The sequence below is a fragment of the Varanus komodoensis genome, unplaced genomic scaffold (assembly GCF_004798865.1).
Source record: "Varanus komodoensis strain SLA01 unplaced genomic scaffold, ASM479886v1 scaffold3, whole genome shotgun sequence".
Lineage (NCBI taxonomy): Eukaryota > Metazoa > Chordata > Lepidosauria > Squamata > Varanidae > Varanus > Varanus komodoensis.
In genome coordinates, this window is record NW_025335761.1 from 34,620,941 (window position 1) to 34,646,729 (window position 25,789).

At 43.3% G+C, this 25,789-nt stretch overlaps 2 protein-coding genes across 9 annotated transcripts in view; one reads left to right on the forward strand and one right to left on the reverse strand.

Annotated features, from left to right (window-relative positions):
• The window catches only part of LOC123026782 (acetyl-coenzyme A synthetase 2-like, mitochondrial), a 33,633-nt gene extending 24,577 nt beyond the window's left edge, over window positions 1-9,056 (forward strand). For 4 of the 5 annotated variants that reach the window (XM_044436792.1, XM_044436793.1, XM_044436794.1 and 1 more), the window contains 5 exons: window positions 2,020-2,146; window positions 4,074-4,201; window positions 5,451-5,514; window positions 6,423-6,544; window positions 8,227-9,056. In XM_044436792.1, coding sequence (XP_044292727.1) covers window positions 2,020-2,146; window positions 4,074-4,201; window positions 5,451-5,514; window positions 6,423-6,544; window positions 8,227-8,403 — 618 coding nt within the window. In that variant the 3' untranslated portion in view covers window positions 8,404-9,056. Of the gene's footprint in view, window positions 1-2,019; window positions 2,147-4,073; window positions 4,202-4,503; window positions 4,592-5,450; window positions 5,515-6,422; window positions 6,545-8,226 lie in introns of those variants that run through there. The other variant, XR_006415383.1, reaches the window with a different exon arrangement.
• Window positions 8,739-25,789, reverse strand: part of ABCD4 (ATP binding cassette subfamily D member 4) — a 29,427-nt gene continuing 12,376 nt past the window's right edge. Inside the window, exons 8-19 of one of the 4 annotated variants that reach the window (XM_044436796.1) lie at window positions 23,336-23,430; window positions 21,874-21,995; window positions 20,244-20,335; window positions 19,272-19,355; window positions 17,424-17,626; window positions 16,348-16,439; window positions 15,810-15,846; window positions 12,954-13,003; window positions 12,055-12,107; window positions 11,796-11,944; window positions 10,444-10,559; window positions 8,739-10,154 (exon numbers count right to left, since the gene is read on the reverse strand). In XM_044436796.1, the coding sequence (XP_044292731.1) occupies window positions 10,086-10,154; window positions 10,444-10,559; window positions 11,796-11,944; window positions 12,055-12,107; window positions 12,954-13,003; window positions 15,810-15,846; window positions 16,348-16,439; window positions 17,424-17,626; window positions 19,272-19,355; window positions 20,244-20,335; window positions 21,874-21,995; window positions 23,336-23,430 (1,162 nt within the window). In that variant the 3' untranslated portion in view covers window positions 8,739-10,085. Of the gene's footprint in view, window positions 10,155-10,443; window positions 10,560-11,795; window positions 11,945-12,054; window positions 12,108-12,241; window positions 13,004-15,809; window positions 15,847-16,347; window positions 16,440-17,423; window positions 17,627-19,271; window positions 19,356-20,243; window positions 20,336-21,873; window positions 21,996-23,335; window positions 23,431-25,789 lie in introns of those variants that run through there. The other 3 variants (XM_044436797.1, XR_006415384.1, XM_044436798.1) reach the window with 3 other exon arrangements.

Sequence of the window (25,789 nt, forward strand, 5' to 3'; positions counted from 1 at the left end):
TCCCCATCCCTAGTACCAGTAAGCCAAAAATATTTATAGCTGAAGTCATCACATATTCTTCCTCTTCTTACCCCCTCCCCCTCCCCCTCATTCTGTTGCTTCACTAAGTGTATTCTGAATTGCAAGCCTCTTTCCCTTTCCTACTATGATCATTCTCTGGAAAGTGGCATGCATGTAGATAAGAATAACTACACTATTAATAATGAGTTGGATTATCCAGATGCAGCCTCTGATGGATCACAGGAGGGGTCAGAACCAGTGGAGGGATCTTGCTGGCTGAATGCCGGAGATGGCAATGTTCCTCCAAGACCTCTTATGCCTTCCCCCAGTTTGCTTCAGAGGGTTGGTGGACCTCTTGGGTGCTGGGGGCTGCAGCGTGAGGGAGAAATCAGTTAAGATTGCCTCCTCACCCTTTCTACTAGCAGAAGTCTTTTGAAAAACACAGGCCCTCCCTGGCAGAAAAAAAGCTGGATCCAACCTAATATTAATTAGTTAAGAGTTATCAGTTCAAGCATGACTTTTTGTTCAAATTGTTCAGCTAGGATCCAGTAGGATTTGGGAACTGAAGTGCTCATTCAGGTTTTTGTTATTTCCCTAGAGTTCTTCCTACTCTGACAGTTAAAACTGCAAGAACCAGTCTTTCCTCCTGTGCCTTTGCATCCTCCTTGTGAATTAGTATGGGCTGTTCTTCTGATCAATTCTACCAAGGCCTTTTTTGTATTGTTTTCCAAAACCTTGGCTGCTGAATAAGAAGCTAGGGGTAAACTGTAGTGCTAACAGGTGATCTAAATTATATGGTTTTGTAGAGTGAGTGAATAAACAAGGATTGCCCAAGATATTTTGCTGCCTGAGGTAAAAAAAATTGGGGCTATCTATAGAAGCCAACCAGTCTGGCACTTCAGTCTTACGTTTACATTGGTGTCCTTCACTACACCTGAAGACTGATGGCTAGCTTAGGGGCTGCAGGGCAAGACACATGCCACACAGACTGTGTTCCAATCCCTTGCACCTGCTCATCACTATCTCAGCATTTGGCTCCTGAGCTGGCCACTTTTCATTGCCTAATGATAGGACCAGCCTTAAGAATTAACAATATTTGTATACTTTAAGCTCCAATCCTATATGCAGTTACTTAGGAGTACTTTGCACTATTTTGCTGGTTGACTTAAGAACATAAGAAAAGCCATGCTACATCAGACCCATGGTTCATCCAGACCAGTACTCCGTTCACATTGTGACAGACAGGCTGCCTACAGGATCCCTCAAGCAGGATGGGTGCAAGAGTTCCACCTGCCCAAGCTCCGCAGCAACTGGTTTATCAACAACAGCAGCTGCATGCCACTTCTGAAAACAGAGGTAGCTGGTAGTCTAGGCTAGTAGTCATTGACAGCCTTTTCCTCTATGAATTTGTCCAAGCCCTTTAAAAGTATTCCCAATTGGTGGCCACCAGTACTTCCTATGGCATCGAATTCCAAAGATGACTTGTGGATTGTCATCTTGTGGCAACCAGAAGGGCGTCTTCAGTATTGTGGTACCTACCTCGCTTAAGGTATGCCCTCTCCATCAGTATTTGGGAGCTCTGAGTGTGGCGTGCTTTAGGTGCCAATTACTGACCCATCTCTTTACCCAGGTCTTCCCTGAGTGAATATACATCCCTGTTTGTTTAATGATAGTGTTCTGTACATTTACTTTTACTATTTTAGAAGATTTTAATTTTTATATAGATATTATATATTTTTAGATTTCTGTAATACTCAATAGCCAAAGCTCTATTTCAAGTGCTTCTAGTTGACTGTAATAATAAGCAAATAAATAAATAAATGTGATGTAATATGATATATTAGAATATAGTTTAATATTCTTTTGTAAATCGCTCACGAGGTGTTACACACACACACACACAACAGTATGTCAATCTATTGAACAAATAAATAAAACCTGCTGAGTAAATATGAACAGGACTGGGATACAAGAATGCTTTCGCTTTAATTAATTGTACGATAAATCATTCTTCCTCAGGGAAATGTTTTATCACAGAATGATGTCTCTGGAGCTCTCTGCATTTCTCAGGTCTGGCCAGGCATGGCAAGAACCATATACAATGATCACCAGAGGTTCCTGGAGACCTACTTGATGCCTTTCCCAGGTACAGATTTGTGGAGAAGGCCAGGGGGAATGAAAACAGCGCATAATTATTGACATGGGTTGGAAGGCAAGATTCTTCTTTCTGGGTTTGTAGAACTGGAGATTGGGTTGGAGTAGAACTAATAATCAGAGTCAAATTAAGGGTGATGCTGTTCCGTCAATTAATAATTGTGTGGATTTTTAAAAATCAAAGTAAAAAGCAGGTACATGAGGACTGATCTGGGCTCAGGTATTGGTAGGGGTAGGTGGACTTTAACCTTTTTGTCCCCTGCTGTAGACATCATCCAGGTCAAGCTCCTGCCATTTGCTTTGGAAGGAAAACTTCCATTGCTGGTAATAGGAGCTTTCCTTCTAAGGCAAATAGCAGGCGATGGGTGGGAAGCAGCAGGGCAACAGTAAAATATTAAAATCTTCCTGTCCAGGTCTCAGTCTAGACTGGGGGGCAGGGACCATGCCTGGCATCTACTCCTAGAAATTAACATATTTTGTCATTCTGTGGACAATGTCACATCTAGCACGGCCCTCCATTTCTGATTGCATAGCATCCCTACCCCAACACTTAGCTGGGATGTGCTATCAGATCGCCTCTGGCCAATGGGAACCCTATGAACGAATGTCCTGACCTTGACAGTCCTGCTCGGCTCTTGTAAACTCAAAGCCGTGGTTGCCTTTGTCCTAGTGTTATCTTCTCCAATGAATCCTAACACTCAGGAGCACAGATTGAGTACCAGAAGGCAAACACACCTTCCTGTCATGTATCTAGTTAGGGCAAAATTAGATATCATGATAAGTGGATCTCTGTATTTAATATACCTGTTTTTTGTTTAAATGCAAATAGTATCCACAAGGTGGGAAGGAGGGAAATTAGTAGGATGACAAGAAGCTGGGTGTTTAACCCTCTTCTTCCCTGCTATGATCCTGACAACAATCTCCTCTGAAGCTGCTCTTTGCACTAGGAAGAAATCTCCAGTCAGTCAGACTGATTCTTGAGGCTGTGACTGCTCTTACTGCGATGCCTTCATAGTTGCAAATGTAGTTGAGAATGGTGAACTCAGAAATTATTCACACTGCTAGCATGGGTCTGGGAAGGAACATTTGGCTGATAAAATTTCCGCTGTGTGATGTCCTCCCTGTTACTACTTGCAGTAAAAATCAAAATGCTGAAGATCTGTAAGCATGCCATATAATGAAATACAAGATCAAGCATCTTCTTAACATGAGAGGGGACAAAAATTACATGTATTTTATTGTATTTTTATTGTTTATTATTCTGTAAGCTGTCTTGAGACGTTTAGTGAAAAGATGGGATAAAAATGTTTTATTAAATTAAAATTAAATTAAAATTGTCACAATGACACAGAAACACACAAAAAGAGCATATGGAAAATATGAATTGTATTATGAAAGGTGCATTTACTCTTCCTAGTGCACTTTCCCCTAACCTGATGCTTTCCAGTTGTTCTGGATTACAGATTCCATAATCCCCAGGCAGCCGGCCAATGGAGAAACTCAAAACATCAGGAAAGCATCAGGTTGGAGAAGGTTGCCCATGGCGGAATGTTCTGCCACCCAAAATTCTCCATGTAGGGAACAAGATTTCAGGCTTAGCTTTTTCTCTAAAGTGTTAGTTTCTTTAGGTTCTGGAATGCCCCTGCCACTCCATGGAAGAAGAATCTTTCATATGTAGTCAAAAGTTGCAGTCCAGGCAAAATTAGTATTACATCCTTGATGGTGAGAACTGGGCCTCGTCTGCAGCCATCCTTTGAGCCTACCAGCTAGTGAAAATGTAGAAGGCAGAGCACACTCCAAAGGGCCTGAGGGTTTGCACCTCACAGGGGATACGTTATAGAAAATGAGCTGTTTTTCATCCAACAAAACTATCCCATTGCACACTGAAGTACAACTTTGTCTTGCTCTAATCATCCTAGGATATTTCTTCACTGGGGATGGAGCATATCGGACAAGTGAAGGATACTATCAGCTGACAGGCCGGCTTGATGACGTCATCAATGTCAGTGGGCACAGGCTGGGTACTGCTGAGATAGAAGATGTCCTGGTAAAAGACGGAAACAGATCTATAGAGTTTAACTGGAGGAACAGAATCAGTAGTTGTCAAATTAGTCTCTCTAGAATCCTAGTAGTAAATCTTAAGAGATGGGCAAATTTTATGGCCTGGCAGCAGTCACTAAAACTGGTACTTATGGCTTACCAATCCTTTTACTTCTTCAGTGCACCTTTCACAGTGATTTAGTTTGTAAGAAACAACTGAGAAAGTAAAATGAATTGGCAGAAATACGTAAGTATCGTATTTTTTTAAACTAGTGAATCCTGATTGCAGTTTGTGATTTCCATTCTCAGAATTCAGTTTTTGTGTGAAGAGGAATATTTTTGATCCAGCCTACAAAGGATCCCAGAAATGCCAAAAACCACTCACTAGACAGAAAAGGTACCTTTAACAGCAAGGATGCAGAACCCCAGCCAGCATCTAGCTCACATGGTCTGAACTCTGGTCTGGGAGGCTCCTGGAGATTGGTGCTAAGAGGATGCAGGTGGTGCGGATTCAGCTGGGGTTAAGAGAAAGCCACTGCTGTTTCTGGTGCTAAGGAAATCAGATTGTGTGGTACTCAGCTGATAAAAATCAGAGTTTCTTTCTCCTTGCTTTTTCATTTTTCTCAGCATTCAGAAAAGTTGAATGGGCATGGCTGGATGACATCAGTGGACAGGGCCATACCTACTGATAAGATCCAGACTTTAGGGGTGAGGGATAGAATCCATTCCTTACCCCAAACTTGTCCTGCATCCCTCTTCTATAACAGAAGGCTTCTAGGATCTAAAAAGAATAAGCCAGGAACCTACTGGAGTCTCCTCAGTGTTGTGTTACAATGGGACGTGCATGTATACAAGGAGACGTCATTCAGAGGAAACACTCCAACAATGGTGGATTAAGCACATTGTAGTTGCACTGTATGTTTCCTTCTTTTCACAACTAGTCAACTGACTTTCCAAAGATACTATCTCATAGTTCTTTGGAAATACTGCTCGAAAGCATCTTCTGCCTCATCTTTCTGTACACATCTGTCATTCATGTAGAAATTAACCCATACTGCTTTTTATGGTACAAACTGTCAGGGAAGATGGAGTCCCACTCCACCACTATCATGCTGAATCTGCATTAATAAGTGGTATGAAAGGAAGGACTTAAACAATCAAAGCTTTGCCTTTCTATTCTCTTTTGGCTAGACCTGCCTGTTTGTGCCAGCCACCTAGGATGTTTAAAGTTAATGATAAAACTGTTTATCTTCTAGAATAAGCATCAGGCAGTGGCAGAGTCAGCTGTGATTGGATATCCTCACGAGATCAAAGGAGAAGGTGAGTGACTCAGTAAAGTACTGCAACCCCTGCCTGTTTTTTACTGAGAACAGCAGTATAAGGTAACTATTATTCTCCAGTGGGATTCTTTCTTGCATTCTGCATTTCTGTGGTATGATTGGGAATGAGATGGCTCTCACTCGCAATAGATATGCAGTAACTTTTAATGTTACTTGGGAGGAATTCCTGATTTTATTCAGGCCTTGGGTGGGAGGCATTAGAAGCCAGTTGCTGGACAAAGTGAAGGGAGGAGACCAGAGACAAAACATGCTTCTGATTCCCACTGTGGAGTCAGAAGTCAGAGGAGCCCTGCTATAAATACCTACATCTGGCAAGTTGATCTTGCAACACAAACATAAACATTTTTACATGCAAAGAAATTTCTACAGGGAGAATGAGGTTTGCTTGCAAGGAAAATATGCATAGGATTGCAGCCTGACTCTACTTTTGGGCATGTTTCTTTCCATAGCCCAAAAGTAATGTCATCCACACCAGCCTCTGCAGGAGAATCCTACTTTGGGTCTTTTATTTCACCTGTAAGGATCACTCTTCCTGGAATCTGGGGGCTTCTGTGCGCTGGAGCTACAGCATGGACTCCTCACACATGGTCTTGGGCTTATGACATTGCTTTCCCAACACTGGCAAGATCCACTCAGCAGTGGCTGCTTTATCACAAACATCAGAAGGCGCCTTTAGTTTCCACTTTACTGAAGCAGAACATTGTGGCCAGGATATTAGCAAAATACTTTGCTTGACTTGCATCTTTTTAGTCAATGATTGTGTATCCTTTCTCTTTCTTTCTTACAAGTTACCTTTGGGCCCAGATAGGATTTTCAAGGCAAATTACAATTGAAACTTAAAACACTTTAAAAACTTTAATATCCTGCTCCTGGCTTCTCATCCTACAGGTGCCTATGCATTCATTGTGCTGAAGAAGGGTTCTCATCTCTCCCAACAGAGCCTGATTCCTGAGCTTCAGGGTCTGGTTTCAAAAGAGATTGCAAAATATGCAGCACCGGAATACATTCAGGTAACAACAGACTTTGTACTACACAGCAGTGGATCCTTGTATTTTGGCTGGTGGCAGAACACAAACCTTCAGATGAGCTATACAGTCAACGCAATTTTATATACAAAGGCATTTCAAATACTTTAAAAAAACAAAACAAAACCCTTGGTCCGAAGTATCCAAATACTTCTGTTCTTAATGGCAATTTACTCAGAACATTTTGGTACAATTTCTTTATATTGCTTGTATACTGCCCCTCTGCAAAGGGACATGTAGGTGGTTTCACAGTAATACTTCAACACAGAAAAGATAAACATAAAACAGATTAAATACATATCCAAATATACAGTATCAGCAATATGAGGAAAATAAGGCGTTGGTGGTTTCCAGAATGCCCCTAGCATATGCATATTGAAGATGTGCACAGATGCCACCTGAATCTCCAGGGACAATCCCAGGTCCAGGAGCACCTTTTAGCACCATTCTTTGGGGGACGTGCAACCCCATCCAGGACAGGATGGATAGCATCTCCCTGGATCAGGGTTTCCGCCACCAATAGCATATCCATCTTGTCTGAATTAAGCTTCATTCATTCATTCATTCATTTAGGAAGCTTCTATTCTGCCCCATTCGCCGAAGCCTCGGGGCGGCTCACAACAGTTCTCAGCCTCATCCAGTTCTTCACTTCACACAGGCACCAGTTTAGGATCTCAGTTCATACCAGCCTACCCAAGATACCATAGTCAATGGTCTTGAAGCCACTGAGAGGTCCAGGAGAACTAAAAAGGATACACTTCCCCTGTCTTTCTCCTGGCAGAGGTCATCCCACAGGACCACCAAAGCAGTTTCAGTCCCAAAAATGGGCCTGAAACCAGACTGAAATGGATCTAGATGATCCATTTCCTCCAAGAATGCGTGGAGTGGCCCCACCACCATGCGCTCAAGCACCTATGCGTTAAGGCTATGCAAGATGCCTGAAGTAATCTTTCAGATGTATTTGAAACATTTCTACCCTGCCCTTCTAATATACAAGCATTGCTCAAAGCAGTTTCCAACTAAGAAGATAGTAAAGGGGAAGATTAGTCCTTTCATCGATCACTAGATGGTCTCTAGAAAAATAAAGGGGGTGCCTCCAGCTCTCTAGGGCACATTTTACCTTAAATGACATGGCTTGATGAACCCCTTTTATGAGCTCTCGCATCTGGTCTTTTGTTCCCCCTTCCTATGAATTTACACTGCCAGGTTGAAGTCCAGCCTCTTCTACCCCAACTCTTATTGCAGCCCTCAGTAGTGTAAAATCGGATCAATGGCCTGGCCAGTTCACTTACACTAGACAGTCAGCCAGGAACCTGCTCCAATGAGTAAAGATTTAATTTGGCCACTAAGAACTAGGATTGCCTCCTTGGTGACTGGCTTTTAAAGTGAGAGTAGAGGGTGCCCAGGATAGCATTGGGAGTGAGACAAGATTTCCCTCTTTTGTGGGTTGTGCTTTTAGCAACCTGACAGGAGATGGGATAGAGGAAGTACAACCACCAGTGTGTGCAGCACAAACATGTGCTTGTCTGTGTTTTGTATGTGCAGTGGATACAAAAGTGTGTGAGAGTTCAAACGTGATTTTAGCACTTTTCTGCTTCTCAAGCTGATGTTAGCAACACCAGTTCTCTCAGTCCTGCTCTAATCTTTCCGTTCATTTTCTGCTTCAGGTAGCTCGACATCTGCCAAAGACACGCTCAGGGAAGATTATGCGGCGGGTTCTGAAGAAGATTGTAGAAGACAAAGCAGATGAACTTGGAGATCTGACAACTCTGGATGATCATGAGGCAGTGAAAGAGATCATTGAGGGTCATAAGCAACTTCTGCAGAAACAGCAGAGCCAGTAGTGCAAGAGCTCCCAAGCACCCAAAGCTGCATCAAGAGTATCTTGCAAGCAGCAGCCTTTCCGCTGCTGTAATCCCTTGCAGAGGGGAAAGGGACTTGATTCACTGTAAATGAAGAACAGCTAAAGTAGCCAATCATATTTTCCAACAGGAAAAGGGAACGTAGAGGCAGTTGCAAAGCAAAAGGGAAAGAGTATGCTGGAGACCAGGTTCCTTTCTTTTCCCAAACCTTTCCCAGCGGTCAGTGCATGTGCTCCAAGGTTCACATAAAAAATTGAAACTGAGGTCTGCAATGAAGGAAATGCGAAACATTCAAGTCAACACTCTTCACATTTAGACAGACTTCCAAGTTTACTTTATTCCACATTCTGAAGGAAAACACCCTTCAGATTTTATTGCTTGACAACACTGATCAAGTGGTTAACATATGAAGGACAATATGTGGATGGAGAAAAGGTACTTGAATAGGATGCTATGCAGAAGCCTCTCCTGTTGACTGTCAGAGGCTTTATCCCTTCTAGCATCTCAACTTTTAAACAACACAGGATACACACTTTTTCCAAGTTTTGTTTCTGAGACCACTCTTCCCCTTAATATTAACCCAGAGAGGACTAGAACACTTTTTAAAAATCCAAATAAATCTCAAACCCACATAATTTCTTCTTAGTAATTTGCATAATTTCAAATTGCTTCTGAGTAGCAATAGCCCATAGGAATTTCGGCCAAGCACGATCAGTAACTCCTGCCAAGAATGTGCTTCCTCATCTGTCCCCAAAAGGTGCCTCCACCACTGCTAGGCTGATGCATGGGAAGGAAGAGAATAAAAAGAAAGAGGCCAGGAGTGACACACCCACTTTTTGTTTCTGGCCCTGCACATGCTTTGGATTCAGTCTACTCACCAGCGACTCTGCATGTTGTTAATAAGAGAATGCAGCCTTCAACACTCCTAAGGTAAATGGAGCACATATAGGAAAGATACTGTCCTAGCATGAAGTGCTGATAGATCTCCAACAGTGTCAGGTGTGTTCATAAATGCTTTCTTAATGTATAACAGATTCCTTTGGTGGTAGGTATTGGGAGAAAACTAGGTTTGCCTGATCTTTGTGTTACTTCTATTGAATATTTGAAACAACATCTGCAGCAGTGAGGTAGTTTCCCAGTTGTTGAATTAAGAACGGGTAAATTCTCAAGCATAGCAGAACATTTCCTTACAGAAGCTCTTGCTCAGGGAAAGAGGATGAAACTTAAGCCTGAAACAAAACACAGGCTCAGATGGTAGTAAGTTGTACTTCATCCACCGACTTGCTGGGGAGAGGTCAGCAGCTGTCTATTGAATTCCATGCTGGAGAGCTTCAACACCATTCAAAATAGTTTCACTTAAGATGTAATACCAGGATGGAAGCCTTCTGTGTAAAATCTTGAATAGGTGATACAGTAGTCAAAACATTTTGGCAACTATTTCAGTGAAAGGCAAAAAGAAATTTAGAACTCCTCCCTCTCCATGTTCCTTAAGCTAGAGGCCTTTTGACCACAGAAGCCCCATTAGCACCTGCTGCTTCTGATGTTCCAAGTCTTTCAACCAGATGCTTCCCTTAAGGCAAGCTGATTTCAAGGCACTTTGGTAGTTCATTTGATACTTTAAAATATATTTTGCTGCTGTTGTCCAGGATAGCTTTCGATACAGCTCAGTCTTTCTTGATTCTTGTTAGCTCCCACTTTCCTCCTCCGTGCAGTTTCAAATTCCAGCTGTGAAACTGAAATTAACAGAAGGTTGACACAGAGCCATGGCTTTCCAAGGAGGTATTGCACACACCGCACGCCCACAAAGTCTAATGCAAAACAGATTTTTTTGTCCCTGCAATTCTACCCAGACAGATCAACCCTAGAAGTATGAAGTCCTGGAAAAAATGGGGTGGGGGAGGAATGGGTGTTTTTTCCCCAAAGACTATTTTGACCTTAAGGGAACAGTCGGAACATTTCCTTCCCACAATTTTTCCAGGTTTCTGGGCCTTCACCTTTCTAAGAATCTCTCAGCATTCCTACCTTTTCCAGGCTGCTCCGATGTCCCACAGTGACCAGAGTCATCCCCAGCTGTGCACAGATCTTGTACAGCTCATGCTCCACTTCTTCTGTCAATGCGCTGGTAGATTCATCCAGCACTGCAGCAAAAAACAGGAATCCTCTCCATTTGGTGCCATCCAAGACAACCCACAACTTCCAGCCTCTTCTTCCCTACTCCTTCCCCTCCCCTCCTGAGCAAAACTTGGCAAAACAGACAGCTGGTAGCTGTTCATTGCTTGTCGCCCCCCCCCCCATTTTAAAAGGTGTCTTACACATTTTTATAGCCTCTAGACTAGCAAGATGGTATAGTCCTGTTACAAAGTTCATAAAAAGGTGGGTTGCTTGTCACCAGTGTCGTCCTGCTATTTCTGACACAGTACTACACCTGGAAGGAGGATTAATTCTAGCTTGGGAAAAGCACAGAAGAAACTTTTTGCCGTTACATTTAAGGCATAACTGTATACATGACACAAGGCCACAGATTCTTTAACAAGTGGCAATTTCCCAGATGTAATATATGGGCTGGAAACTTCCAGGCAGTTTGCCCTGAATGCCATGAGCAGGAAGGTGCTATTACACTTATTCCCTGTTTTGGGCTTCCCATGGACAACTGGTTGGTCACAGTGTGAAAGGAATACAGGACCAGACAGGCTTTTGGTCTAACTCAGATGGGCTCTTTTTATATTCTTTACAATGATGAGGTATTTTAAGCTTTTACAGATGTCATCAAAGGGTAGTGTTGAGAGATCTCCAAGTACTTTTCCAGGAAACATCAGTGCAATACCATTCCAAATGAAACACAATGCATGCTGACGATTACCTCAGTTAAAATAGACTGCTACTAATGGCCTTTACCTAATCCAGCCTGTTATTTCAGATCAATAAACAAACTTCAGAGTTCTTCACTTTGTCATTTCTGGCCATGGCTCTGCTCTGCTTTCTGCTTATTTTCTCTCCTGGTCTCCCCCCATCCCTTGTATTCGTCTTTTCATTCTGTGCATTGTTCTGGACTGTTCCTTTATTTCCTAGACATTCCCACCCTCACTTAGCCTGCAAGTTTTCAGACTCCTGACTCGATCCTTTACTCACATCTTGCTCAATCTATTCCTGTTTGTTTAGGTCCTGTCTCCCTGCTTTGTCCTTCTATAGGAATTTAGCTGCTAAGCCAGTAACAGGCAGACACTTTAAAATAAAGCAACACAGTCAATGATGACCCACCAACTTTAGGATCAGAGCAGTGAAGCCAATGGCAACAAGCAGTAGACAGCTCAACCAATCACGACCACTGCTACCAAAAGAAAATAATTTTGTGCAGTATAATACAGAGTCCTCACACAAAGCCACTCCTTCTGCATTAAGTAGAGTCATAAACCTGATGCCTCCCCGACCGGAATTCCCTTCCTTACATGCATACTGAGGCTGGAGATAGAAGAGTCGGGCAAAGGACAGCCTCTGCATCTCACCTGGAGACAGAATATCATACCTGCAGCAAAGATATGAAGCACTGATGAGAATTATCTTGCAAACCAGCTGCAGTTGAGGATTCACCTAGCCCATGAATCCCACTACACAGTTAACAGAAAGCAGCCTTACCAGTTCCAGTCCACTGGCTGGTCCAAACCTCCTATTCTCACTAACAAGTCAGACTGCATCAGACACAAAAAACAACAGTGGTGAAAACTAGGACATACTGCAGCCGCAATTAGCAGTCTACTAAGATGGACACTATGTGAAAGGCATATTCGGCCTTACTACCTTAATCCAACCCCATCATTCCCACCTGGTGGGCAGTGCCATCCCTCTGTCGTGACCAAATGTTCTCTGACATACTGTCTTGACAATCATCTCTGTCATCAGAGTTTCTGTTGGTTTTGTTCATATGATGCTCCTTGGCCTCCCCAACCTGGTTCCATATCTGGAGGACGCCAAGTCAGGGAAGACTTAGTTTGAGCCAGAATTCTGCTTTGCTACTACTTTTAACTATCATGGCCAACCTTTGGAATACCAAATACTCCATGCTTAGAGGTGCGTTGTCTTTGAATTCAGAACGTTCATGCTGCATATCTGGAATCAAGGATAAGGCTCCAGGCAGCTAGATCGCTGATAAAGTTGTAATTTCAGCATCATTCTTTTAAAGAATTGAACAACATTACAAGAAAACCTTGCTGAGCATTTCTAGTATGAGTGTCAAACCTCTTTCTGCCTGAGGATCAGATTCCATTTTGGAGAAGCTCTTGGGGGCTATGTTCCAGGGGCTGGCATTACTGACAATAACTATGGCTTGGTAGAGCCATTTCAAGCTTTTAGAATGTGAAAACACACAAAAGCCAGGAAACCACTAAACAATTTGTGGCTGAGAGAAAGGAGAAGGAGCAGTGATTATCTGGGAACCTCAGAGGACTAGCAGGGATCTGAGGTTGAACATCCCTGATTTATAGCCACTCTCTTCCTGAAACTGGGATAAAGAACAAACTGTTCCCCTGATCACTCACCAGCCCAGTCAGCTCCAGGAATTTCAGTATCCTTTCATCATCTGCAGACCCTATTATGCAAGAAATTGCATTTAAAGCAACAGAATTGTGGGGCTGCACCATCCAAGAAATTTGAAAATGGCTGAGCAGGGGACTCTATGGCCTTGGTCTGCTTAGATCTGAAAAGTTAACAGGCTAAACCTAAGCACATTACATGGAGGTCCAGCCGTACTGATAACAATACTGTTATCACATAATGTACATCAAAGGTAGGCAAGCTTTTTACTTATGAGATGTATTTTGGAATCCCAAGATCCACTAATGAGCCAGGTACAAAAGAGACACATTTAGAATTAAAGAGCAGGGTGCCTCTAAGCATATTCTGAGCCTAGGAATCTTTTCTTAGTACTGGAACAGAACTGAGCTAACAGCCCTCACATGCAAAACCCCACTCCTGATTCTCTCAAACTTTCTTCATTTCAGCAGCCCAACTGAGGTGGGAAAAATGTTGTTTTGTTGCTTCTGTCAATAACCAGACAGTAAGACATTCTTGGTAATCTACTGCAAATCACCCAGGGACCTACCAGTAGATCCCAGCCAACCTTCTGCCCATCTCTGATGTACCTAAGTTTGAGGGGAATGTCAGAAAATAGTTGGCAATACTTAGGAATAATGCCCAGCACTGAACAGACTGGTAATTGCTAGCATATAATACAGGAATTAGGAATTAAGGGGAGGGGAGATAATTTGTACACCACAAATAACCATAATTAATGCTCTTAGTATGTGAAAGTTTCTGCCATTTGGGTTTGTGGATATATGATGCTCCCAACCAGCACAAATGCCTTCTTCCCCAGGCCCCTCTCTTCTGTCATGTCACTTCTTGCCAATAGGTTTCCCTGCAGTTAAAAGTTAAGATTGATAGCAATATCAACCATATTTAGGGTTAACCTGCACTCTCATTTAACTGTCCTAAAACACAGTCAAGCATTTGGTACAGCTACATCAGTTTTTAAAGTCAGGAAACCCGAGTATGAAAACACAGACAATGGGAAGAGTAGTTATTTAAAGAACTAGAGGAATGCAGCATGCCTGCATTAGAGAAACAGCTTAATATAGACATGTGTGCTAGCACCTATTGAAACAGAAACAGAGCAGAGGGGTTTTTAAACCTACAAAGCTACTTGGAAGTATTTATTTACCATAAAAGAATTAAGTTTATATTAAGATGATCTTCCAGACTAACTGAAAGCAGAGCACAGCTGCCAGTTAATCAAGTGTTGTTTTATTTAGATGTCATCTTACTAACAGCTTGAAAGTCTGCTTCAAGTGGTTCTAAATTTTACTTCACTGCCCAAGCCTAGTCTAATCAATTTGCTAGCAAGCCAGAGAATGTCCTCTAGAAAAAGATGCACCGTTTGATCATTCTGGGGCTGGCTCACACATGCAAGGACAGCACTTGAACCTGCAACATTAAGTGAGAATTTGCATCTGTCAGTGAGCCACTAAAGTACTAATGCCAGAGGAAAAACATTCAAGTCACCTCAAGTCACCTTGAATGCAAAATGCAGCAGTTCTTTGACTGCCATATTTGGACCCATCCCACCTTTCTGAAAGTGCCCCCAACACTTGGGTTTAATACTTTGGTCCAGAACCACTGTAAGCAATTTAAGAGCTGGCATGTGTAAATTTTTGCTTATGAAACTCTGTCAAGTTGATGTACAATGACGATGCTGTAACATTTCATCACAGAGGACAGGATACTGGTATGACAGCTACTTTATAATTATTGTGAAGCAGCAGACTGAGAAGAACAAATTATATACAAGGCAAAGAATAACTCCATAATTCAGTTCAGTATTATTTCTATACTGCCTTCCTGCTAAAAGCCATCAAAGCAGTGCACAGCAACTCGGAAAAAAATTAAAAATATACCCTTTTAAAATAGGGAAGCCATAGTATGAAATAAGCATAACATGAAGACAAAAGATTGATCCATAGGGCCTGATGCAAATTTTGACCATGGAAACAGCCACCTGGGGATGGGGTGCTTAGTTTGTGGAGGGATAATTAGAGTGAATAAAATGGGCCTATTCTCCTCTAGGGCTCACTGGATTCCTCCTGCAAGAGGGGTGGGCAGCTTCTCAGGAAGGTCCTGGGCCTATTTTTGATGCCCCTCCCACTGGGGGCTGCACTCTTGCTATCACAGCACCACGGAAATTGCTGGCAGCAATGCGTGCGTGCGTGCACACACACACACTATGGATGTGTGTGTGTCTGTATTTAGGGAGGGAGGGAGAGCACACAGTATATTTTGCTGCTAAGTTTTGGGGGAAAGGTCAAATTTAACTCCACCATACCCACAGAGAAGTAAAAAAAGTCAAGACTGGCTTGCTTTCAAGCTAAAGTTGACCTTTTACTACTGCTTTGTTACACCAGTTCCAAATTCAGTGGTGCCATAGTGGCAGGAGCTACTCTGGGAAAGCAGCTGGGGCTGCATGCAGCCAGTGTGTTGCTCACTCCTGAGCTCACTGACCTCCAGACTGACTGTTGGTGGCCAACAGGATTGCAATGCAGAAGTCAGAATGAGGGCTGGGTGCAATCCATACCCAAAAATAAGCTTGCTGCAATACACATAACTCACTCAAATGTTCTTTTGGCTTCATGGCTCCCAAAGCTGAGTATGCTCAAGAGAGACATTTTACAGTTCTCCACATACTGAGCACCCCTGCAATTAATATCCAAAGACCCAGGGGAATACAAGGTGAATTCATGCAATGCAGACAAACTCTGCAAAGGAGAGACACACAACATAGGCAGAAAGCAGAAGCACTTTGAGTCCACTGGGGACAACTGTTCCCATGTTTTCCCACTCACCCGAAACTGGATAGATTTCCTTCAGGGGGTATATTACCTAAATTAATAAATCAGACACAAACTCCAGATAAGAAGCCTCACAGTCATACAAAGGCTGAAGAGAACAAGCCACCACAATGTCCCTCCATTAACATCCCATGTTAACCACTGGCCTTATCTAATACAATGTGTTTGAAGGCTGGCTGATTACTTGCTGCTAAGGCTGAGCTGGTTACTGCTTCAATAACGGCAGCCAATGTGGTATAGTGGAGAGAGTGCTGGACTGGGACTCTAGAGATTCAGGTTCTAGTTGCCACTCAGTCCTGATGTTCAGAGCCTCTCCACCTAACCTACCCCACAGGTTTGTTGTTGTGAGGATAAAAGGAGAGAAGGAAGACTACGTAACCCACCTTGAGTTCCTTGAAAAAGGAAGAAAGGTAGTGGATAAATGTAAGGACTATGACAACAAGTACCAGAATGTTTTTTTAGAATTACAAGAACTAGCCTGGGGCAAGCAGGAAAACTAATCATCTATGAGTCTGGCAGTGAGGTAACTCACCTGTTCCCGTAAGGTCCCGTCTGTGAAGAAAGGCTTCTGTGGCAAAAACATCACCCCATGGGGTCCAAAACAAGAAAGCATGTGAACATGCCCTGTGTCGATGAAACAGAAAGAATTACATACAAAGGTCTATGACCCAACACTTCCATGTCAGTCGCCATAACTGTAACCAAAATAATGACTTGGCAATGACTACTTTAGGAAGTGTAAGGCACTTCACATACATTAACGCAATAATTCCTACAACAATCTGATAAAGCAGGACAAGAGCATTCTCAGTATTGGAGAGTTTGGTGTTGTGGGATCAGGTAAAAAGAAGCAGAATATTGATGCTTTGTCTAGCCAGTTTGGCAGCATCTTCAGCAGCAGATCAGAGATAAGTGCTTTGCTCTGCTTAGCAGTTAAAACTACTCCCAGTCTCAGAGATAAAAACTTTTCTCCATGGGGCACAGTGAGGACAAGAAGCACACATTTCATGAACTTTCATGCAGACCTGTGCAACACTGCACTGTTAGTCATGATGCTTCACCAACTCTCATGAAAAGGAGTCCAGGCAATGGAAAAACAAACAAAGGCAAATTAACTAGCCAAGCTCTGCAGTGGCACTTGACATTTTAAGTGATGTACACGTGTAAAAGGAAATGCCACTTACTTCACATGTGGCAATTTATAAGGATCTCACAAGAGTTCTAGCTGCCTGGGGAGCCAGGCACCTGTCATGTCCAGTTGTGCATGAATCAAAGCTTTACCCCATTCTCTTGCAAGTAGCAACAGGTGAAGCATCTAGCAAGTCCTGCTCAGCATTGTGAAGTGAGACTGGCTTTCCACACAGGGAGACCCACCATTTGGGATGGCATGTAGCAGGTGGTCAATCTGTTGATGCATCAGGTTGGAATAGGTCATGAGAAAAACCTGTTACCTGAACATAGTAACATGCAACCACAGTAACAGCTCGGCACGAGAGGGGCTGCATTTGAGTTTCTGAACATTGTGCAAATGAGGGCTCAGTGGTCCACCCAGAGCCTGCTAAAAGGATTCCCCATCAACGCAGCACTTCAGGGGGCTGACAGACTCACCAGCTGTGCTCTCCCAGAGGCCACCAAGGATGCGTAGCAAAGATGTCTTCCCTGTGCCTGTGTTCCCGGTAATCAGGAGATTGCTTCCTTGTGTGACTCTCAGGTTTAGGTCCTTGATAAGTAGCTTCTCAGGAGGAGCAGAGAGACTGACTTGCTCCAGCAGGAAAGCTATTTTGCTAGAGACCACCTCCTCTTTAGCAGCACTAAAAGTAACAAGCCCCACCAAAAAGAGAGAAGGGAAAGAACAAGGAAGGAGAAAAAGGCACAGCCTTGGAATATATTACAGCAGCATCACAAAGGGAGCACCTACAAGTTATCACTGCAGTTCTCCACTTAGGAACCTTGGAATTAGAGCTCCCTCAGACACACAGCCAGAAATGGGCAGAAATGCACTGGCCTGAGAAATCCAACTTGAAAACCCACCAAAAATTATGACTTATATAGCATCCTGCTGCAGAAGCAGTTCTTAACAGCCAACCACTCCAGCTCCTGCTTCCTTTACAGAAGCATGGAGAGGAAGAAAAGGGGATCATTCATAAAGCTGCTCAGCAAAATATATGGCTTCCCTTCAAGAGGGGCCTAAGCAAGTTCAAAAGGGTCATAATCAGGAACTCTTGGTGTGATTAAAAAAGGGCCACAGGGCCTGGAGTCCTCCTTCCTCTGCAAACCTCTGTGCTTCTCACCCATAGCTTGTCCAGCACCAACTGCTGCTGCCCTCAAGTAAGAATGTAAAGTCATACTGGATCAGACCAAAAGGACATATCCAGTCCAACATCCTCTTCAAACATTGAACAACTAGATGTTTATGAGAAGCCAACAAGCAAAACATGTGCACTGTAGCATCCTCCTGCTCCTCATCCCTAGCAAATAACTGAGAGGTGAACTCAAGAGAACATGAAGCCATCAGGCCTCATAGCCCCTGATGGTCTTCTCCATGCGTTTGTCTAATCCCCTTTAAAGCCATCCAAGTTGGTGGCAATCACTGCAACTTTTGTAGAACGCCATAGTTTCATTATGCACTGAGTGAAGAAGTAACTGTTAGTCTTTTCTTAACTTCCCACCATTCAGCTTCACTAGGTTCTAGCATTCTGAGGGAGGAATAAAAAAGTGTCATTGTGAGTTTATACACCTCTGCCACGTCTTTCCTTATTCACTGTTTTCCTAAGCTCAACAGTCCCAGCACTGCAATCTTTCCTAATAATGGGGTTATGCCAATCCTTTTCTGCATCTTTTTTCAGCCCTGCAATATCTGTTTTGAGGTCCAATGATCAGATTTCAGGCATCATCTGGGCTTGCATCTTACCCACGTCCCTGTCACCTGCTCTATCATTCATATGTTGTGGTGTCCTCACCAGCTCTACCCACAAGGCTTTGCCCAGGCGTCTCCTGAAACTGGATCTTGGCTGGGAGCCAACTGACACACGTCATCAGTATAAAAAGTGACTGCAAGAACATACAGTATATCCCAGGTTCAATTGCTGGCATCCCCAGTTTAAAAAGGGTAAAGTAGCAGGTGAGTTGAAAAGACCCGCACCTGGACAGAGCTACTGTCAGAGCAGACAATTAGGCGCTGGACAGACAGACAGTCTAACCTGCCATAAGTCAGTTTCCTACTTCACACTGTAGCTTTTCCATGTTTGTTCCAAGTGCTCAGCAAGCACTGCATACCACAACAGAGAGATACGTAAACGGAAAGTAATACCTGAGCTTCAGATTCCACCTGCTAGCATGATCCTATTACCCCAGAAGCAAGGCCAAGATGTGCAGCAGCCATTTGCACCCCATCCCAAGGTTCCAGTAGCCACAGTGGCATGTGGCTATCCCATGTTTGACGCTATCACTACTTACCTGCTGAAGTCCCATTTAGCTTGCAATTCACAATCTCTTTGTTTCTTGGAAAGTTTCAGTAGCATTTCCTGCAATTCCCCAATTCTTCATACATACAAAAGAATGAGTAATTGAGGACAGAATGAGAGAGAACCAGTTATGCTCAGAGCAATTCCTATTTTTAAAAAGCAAAGCTCAGGAAAGACTTGTTGAGAAGGCTGGCCTTCAAAGGAAGGGAAGTAAATTACTTAATATATCATTTATTTATTTAATTTTTTTATATGCTGTCCCTTATGCATGGCATCTCAGGACAGCTTACAATCCTTAAAATCAAAATACAATAAAACAATCCATATCTATATAATAACCAGTAAAAAATTAAATCAAAACCCACTGTTAAAACAATGAAATACTAATTTTTTAAAATAACAATTAAATAAAAGGTTTTGACCTGGCACCGAAAAGAGTATAAATTGGCGCCAGGCGAACCTCTCCAGGGAGCGCATTCCACAATCTGGGCGCCACTGCAGAGAAGGCCCTACTCCAGGTAGATGTCCTTTCTACCTCCTTCAGGGAGCCTTCCTGGAGCAGGGCCTCTCCTGCAGATCTTAAGGGGCATGAGGGCTTATAAGGAAGGAGGCGTTCCTTCAGGTATTAAGTTAAATTAGTTAACTTGTGAAATCATACTGGACTCCTGAAATGCAGATAGACTGAGGTACCAACCCCCTGATACTAAGAAATATAATAGGAAAAATTCACATTCTTTCCTCTGCACTCCCAATAGATTCTAACTGCAGGTGTTCAGCATCTTATGCTGGAGAGAAGACACAGGTTGCCATGTCTGTTTCTTCTTGTGACACACCTCAGAGGAGAACAAAAGCTGTTGTAACAACACCTATATGCTACTTTGCTCTGCAGGAGCTCTGAACAGATAGATGATGGCCCTCACTGTTTGACTGCCTCTCAGGTAGAGTCACACAGAAGAGCACCTACCTGTGTGTATAGCCAGCTACATTAGACACAGTGGTGGAGAGGTCAATGAGCTGGCTAAAGCAGCTAATCAGATAGATAGAAACAAAGGCATTCTGCAAGAGACAAAAATCATATGCAAACTGAGAGTCACCAAGGGCTGGGAATCAATATATAGGGCAAGAGTTGCTAACACACCCCTTGCCTGATACTATAAACTTGGCCTTTTCTAGTTTGTTGTGTTACACACTGGATTTAATTGAAATGGATTTAAGTGGCATTACTACTACTTGATGCTCACAAGGAGACAGTAACCTAGAGGTTACATAGCAGGGTGTGAATTTTCTCCCCACAGTGAGTTCCACTGGTGCAAGCTGTCTGCTGGGGCTGCCTTAAAGGCTGTATCCCACTCAGTGACCCACTGCCATTTAGCACACAGAGGGCTCGACTTACATAACATGAGGACTCATTTTAACAGGAACCACTGCTTAACAGAGCACTTGTCTGAAATATGAGGCTTCCTGACCTCTATATCTTAAAATACATTTCTGCCACATTGCACTTAAGAGCATGTAAGAATGAAAACAACATGGAAGGAGAATCAGAGATTATAATTTGTTTCTAAAGCTGGTCTAAAGCCATTGGCAGCTAGCGTCATAGTCTGTTGCCAAGGTCAACAGCAATTCCCAGCAGTGTTGGGATCAATGCCCCCACATGAGTCATGACAACCAGCTACCCATCCACCTTTGCTCTAGTTAGGTGGCCCCTTCCTGCTTAAAAGAAGCTTCTTCCTGGAAAGTGAGGAAAGTCTGGCCTGACTATTTTTAGATCTGCATGATTAGTTTCAGACAGTTTTGATGAGCTCAAGAAATTCTTTCTCCAAGGACTGACTCAGGCCACTCCTGTTATGAACAGAAGGCATCTCATTCCATAACAGATGAAACCATAAATCTGCCTCTCTTACTACCTGCAGAGACTGGCATCGGCAGTCTCCCAACAGACAGTGTGTGGGAGCAGCAGACATCTCATGGCTGGACTGTGTGCTGTTACTGATCTCATTTCAGGTTTCTTCTTCATTGTATAGCAACAGCTTCCCTGAAAGTAGCATCATCTTCTGTAGAAATATTGATACAGTGGCCATTAGTAGTGCTTGAGGGGCCACTGTTTTACAGTACATCAGCTCTTTATTTGTGGCATCCTGTGGCTTGGATAATATATGGTGGGCAATGAGAGAGTACTCATCTTTGGATAAACGGTTGGACTAAATTATCAATAATCACTTCCAACTCTGTGGTTGATAGTTTTGACATGAAAAGAACAGCAATTTTCATAGTGAAATAAGAGCAAATATATGGGAAGGACAACCATTTCCTTTATTACTAACATCTAGGAAGAAGTTCTTCCATGATACCACTGCAGAAGCCTTGAACCTGATATGAGTGTAAAGTGAATAGCCTCAGAATCTCAGCTTTCAATACTTTAAAATATAAAAGAAGAGCATGTTTCTAAGTCCGTATGGCTTGAAATGAAATGAAACCTCAGAAGTCAGAATTCTAGAGTCCTTTGTCCAATGGCTGTTAAAGGAATCCCAGATGGATGGAAAGACAAACACAAAAAACACCAGCTCTTACCCAGAAGAACTGTCAAAACTCACCTTGCTAATTAAGGAGCTCAGTTCTGCTGGATCCAGATCATGGTAGACACCACCAAATATGGGAACAGCAATCACTATGTAACTCAGGATGCTTCCCAGATAGTCAAAAGTGTTGATCCCAACTAAACAGAAAACACATCACCATAAGCTACTAAGAGAATTTCTGCCCAGATAACAGGGCCAAGATCTCTTCCTCCAACATTCTCAGAATCTGATGCAAAAAGATAGCATCTCAACATGGAAACCTGCTTCTACAAATAATTTCTTGATAGCATAGCAAGGATCTCCTATTCTACAACAATGCATGCAGACATTGGATCGCCCCCATTTAAACTACAACCAAATTAAAAACAAAACAAAGCCTGTTTTCACAAAGCATTTGATGACTATAACTTAACAAAACTTCCTCTGTCAATACAACTTTCTCTAGTGAGGTTTCTGTTGTTTGCTTACATTCATACCTTATCCCCCATTTCACAATGACCTTTTAAAGTCACAGGGCGATGTGTGTCATTTCTGTTATATTTTGTGCAGATAAGGAAAAAACAGGGAAGCACACAATAACAACCCTGGTTGGCCCACATGTGGCTATAACAACAGAACAGAACAGTTAATTTGGGATTCTTTCCTTTGCACATGTTTTGGTATTGTTACACTTTAGCCACAGCTTATGGTTTGGGTGCAGCTCCAGCTTCTGGTACTTAGGATAATACATACCAACTTAATTTGGTACAATACACAGTGTCAAAAAATTCAGCAAACTTTCTGAAAGAGCCTAAGCCAGCAAAATCCACAAGACCCAGTTGCTTTTTATCTCAGATCTTGGCCCTATTCTGTCAGAGGTCCAAGAGTCTAGTTCTCCGGGTCCTCTTGTTGGAACCTTTTTGGCACCTATGCAGAGACCTTTGAGATACCTTTGTTGCATTTTCCATGGAATCCATTTTCTACCTCTCACTTGGCCAATAGTTTGCCTCAGAATTATTGCCCCCAACCCCATATCCCCCCACAAGATTCAGAGTTTAATGAAGTTACCTTACAGTGCAATTCTGTGGAGTTGCCAGTAACCGTCCAAACTCAGAGGATTACAGGCATCCCACACGGGAAAAAGCATGGAGATAAAGCTACTCCAAAGTACCTCCATGCTCCTCCCATCCAGCAAAGCAGCTAGATGGTGATTCCAGTTGTGTGACTTGCACTGCTTTGGAGGAGTAGAAAAGAAGTTGCGATGTCACCAAAATATGTCACATTTTGCCAATGCTGGTCTTCTCCCCTCCCTACTGCCTGCAACACCCCTGAAGCCACTTTCCACTTGTTGCTTTCGGGATGTTGGGGAAGCATGGTCTCCTTGAGAGGGGTGTGGAGAGCGAGCTCTGAGAGCAAGGAGACTCAAAACAATTATATGGCCATAAGATTGTCATGCCCACAAGCTTCTAAGTTAAGATGGGGAGAGGATTCTGCTTACTGTACAGCCAGAGCTCCTTGTTCATCAATTCCCTCTGTGTCTGCAGGAGAATTTGCAGCCTGTGGTTGGTACGCATGTGTTCAACCTCAGCAGATCTGCAAAGCAGCACAAAAAGTCATGGTTAGTCTGTACAATGATCATTCCCACAGCCTGGGTTCACTGGGGCAAACTGCGGAGGTGCGCAAGGGGATAACTTGGCCAAATAGTTGCATACGTTCAGTTTCTTCAGGGGAAATGTATTAAGGAGCCAGTGACGAGACCACTGGTAAAGCTAAAAGGAGTCTATAACACTGTTTGATGTCTAAATTCTGGCCAGGCTTTAGGGGAAGCCAATTCCAAAACGGTGGTGCAGCTCCCAAAATTTACCATCTAAAAGAGTCAATCTCTTCCATGGTGATGGGACATAAAGGAAGGTGACTGTGTTGTTGTACCTAGCCCACACATGCTATTAAAGATGCTTCGTGTCACAACAAAAGTAATTCTGAACTGTGCCTGGAAATTGTGAAACAGCTTCAGCACAGTTCAATTTGGATTTAGATGTAAAAGGTTGGCCATGTGCTCAGTTCAATGAGAACTGAAGTGTGTTTGAGTGTGAGGCAGGCTCCCGGACCTATCCAACACTTTGTTATTCAACATAGTAAGAGGGGACAGGCACTCAGCTCGTTCCTGGAATATCCCCACCCCACTTGCAGGTTACAGGGACATGGTGAAAAAAGAGCCTCCTTTCCACCTTTGCTTCAAGATACCTCTAAACCAGGGGTCTCAAACTCAACTTACCTGGGGCCGCTGGAAGTAGAGTCTGGGTGAGGCTGGGCCGCATCAAGTATTCCACCACCGCGGTGGTGGTGGTGGGCCGCTCATCCCACGGCCGGCCCGGGTGCCGCCAGTGCTTTGGAGGCCGCCGGGCCCCTCCCCCGTGCCCCGCCCATCCCGGCAATTGGCCCGTGGGCCGCGAGTTTGAGACCCTTGCTCTAAACTAAGGGAATGTGATGAACTCAAAATGATTGCACTAGTTTCCAATGAGGCTCCATTGCTACCAGCGACCTCGTGTGGTAAGAAACAGAAGAACAGATGTGATGTGAATGTTTATTCTAGTTTAGTCTGAAGCTGTTCTTTCCCTCTCTCATCATTATGTCTCTGCAGTGCTAGTCACGTATTTCCTGAGCACGAGCACTTTCTGATTTCAGTATTGCAGTTTGCTCTATTAATTGAGTAACTAAAAAAGAATAATAGCAATGCTGGATCTGTACACACAAAGACGGTTATCTGGCCAGCTTCTAGAGGGATAAGGCTATCAAAGGCTACTAGTCAGGGTGCTCCTATATTATCTCCAGGACAAGAGGCAGGTTGCCTCTGTGTACCAGGTAGTATGAACAAAATAGCACACACTCCCCACTTGTGGGCTTCCCATGGGCAGCTGGTCAGCCATTGTGCGAACAGAGGGGTGGATTAGATAGGATTAGATTTGGACTTTGATTCAGCATGGATGCTCTTAAGCTCTCTTCCATGCACGCTGCTGGAGTGCAACAAAAGACTCTATGAGGACCAGTGGAGGTAGATGACCAGATGTCTCGAGGATTCAGGAGTAGCTGGGACTCTGTAATGTAAGGGGAGGGGGGATTTTAAAAGTGTTTATTGGGGATGCGTGAATCTCTGCATATTCAGATTTATTTTTAACAGCGAATAGGATAGATATCAAATGAAATGTGGTAAAACAAATGGCCAGATAACAGGATGTCTACCCAAACAAAGTAATTAATACAGAATGACGTTTATATTAGTTTAAAAAAGTGACTGACACAAACACAGCACCTAACTGGAAACAGGAAATGGGAAGAAGTGCTGCTTATATGAGCTACTTCAGTTATCTTAGATACAGCCTTTTGCAGACATAGTCTAACTGTGTATTCCTAACAACTCTGGAATCAAATGCCAGCACCCCTACAACTGCTTTATAGCAGTTGAGTCATCATCGCCGGCCTAAGCAACACAGCAGACTAATTGAAAGCATGAGGGATCCAAACATTTGCTGGCCATGAGGGTCCATGATTCTTTTAGTCCAGGGGCTGGGGAACAGGGCTAGGGGATCATCCCTGCATTGACACAGCTGGACTCCTGAGCTTGAAGTGGCACTTGCAAAGCTTCCACAAGGCAATGCAACCATAGCAGCATCATTTCAGATCCTGGACCAAACGTAAGAGGCACTCTGAATGCCTTCTAAGCCCAAAATAATGCTAGAGATGGTGCCCCCTCGCCACCACTAAGGTGAGAAAAGGGCAAGATCACAGCCAACATAAATGATTGGTTTCCAAAGATAACATTTGTGGACCTGGTTGCTGACTGGAACTACTGTGAGACTAAAGTGATGGTGGGAGAACAGCAACATATTTTCGCACCCGGAGCATCACCAGAACGGGAAAGACCTCACAAGGAGTTTTAAGGCTGACATAGATA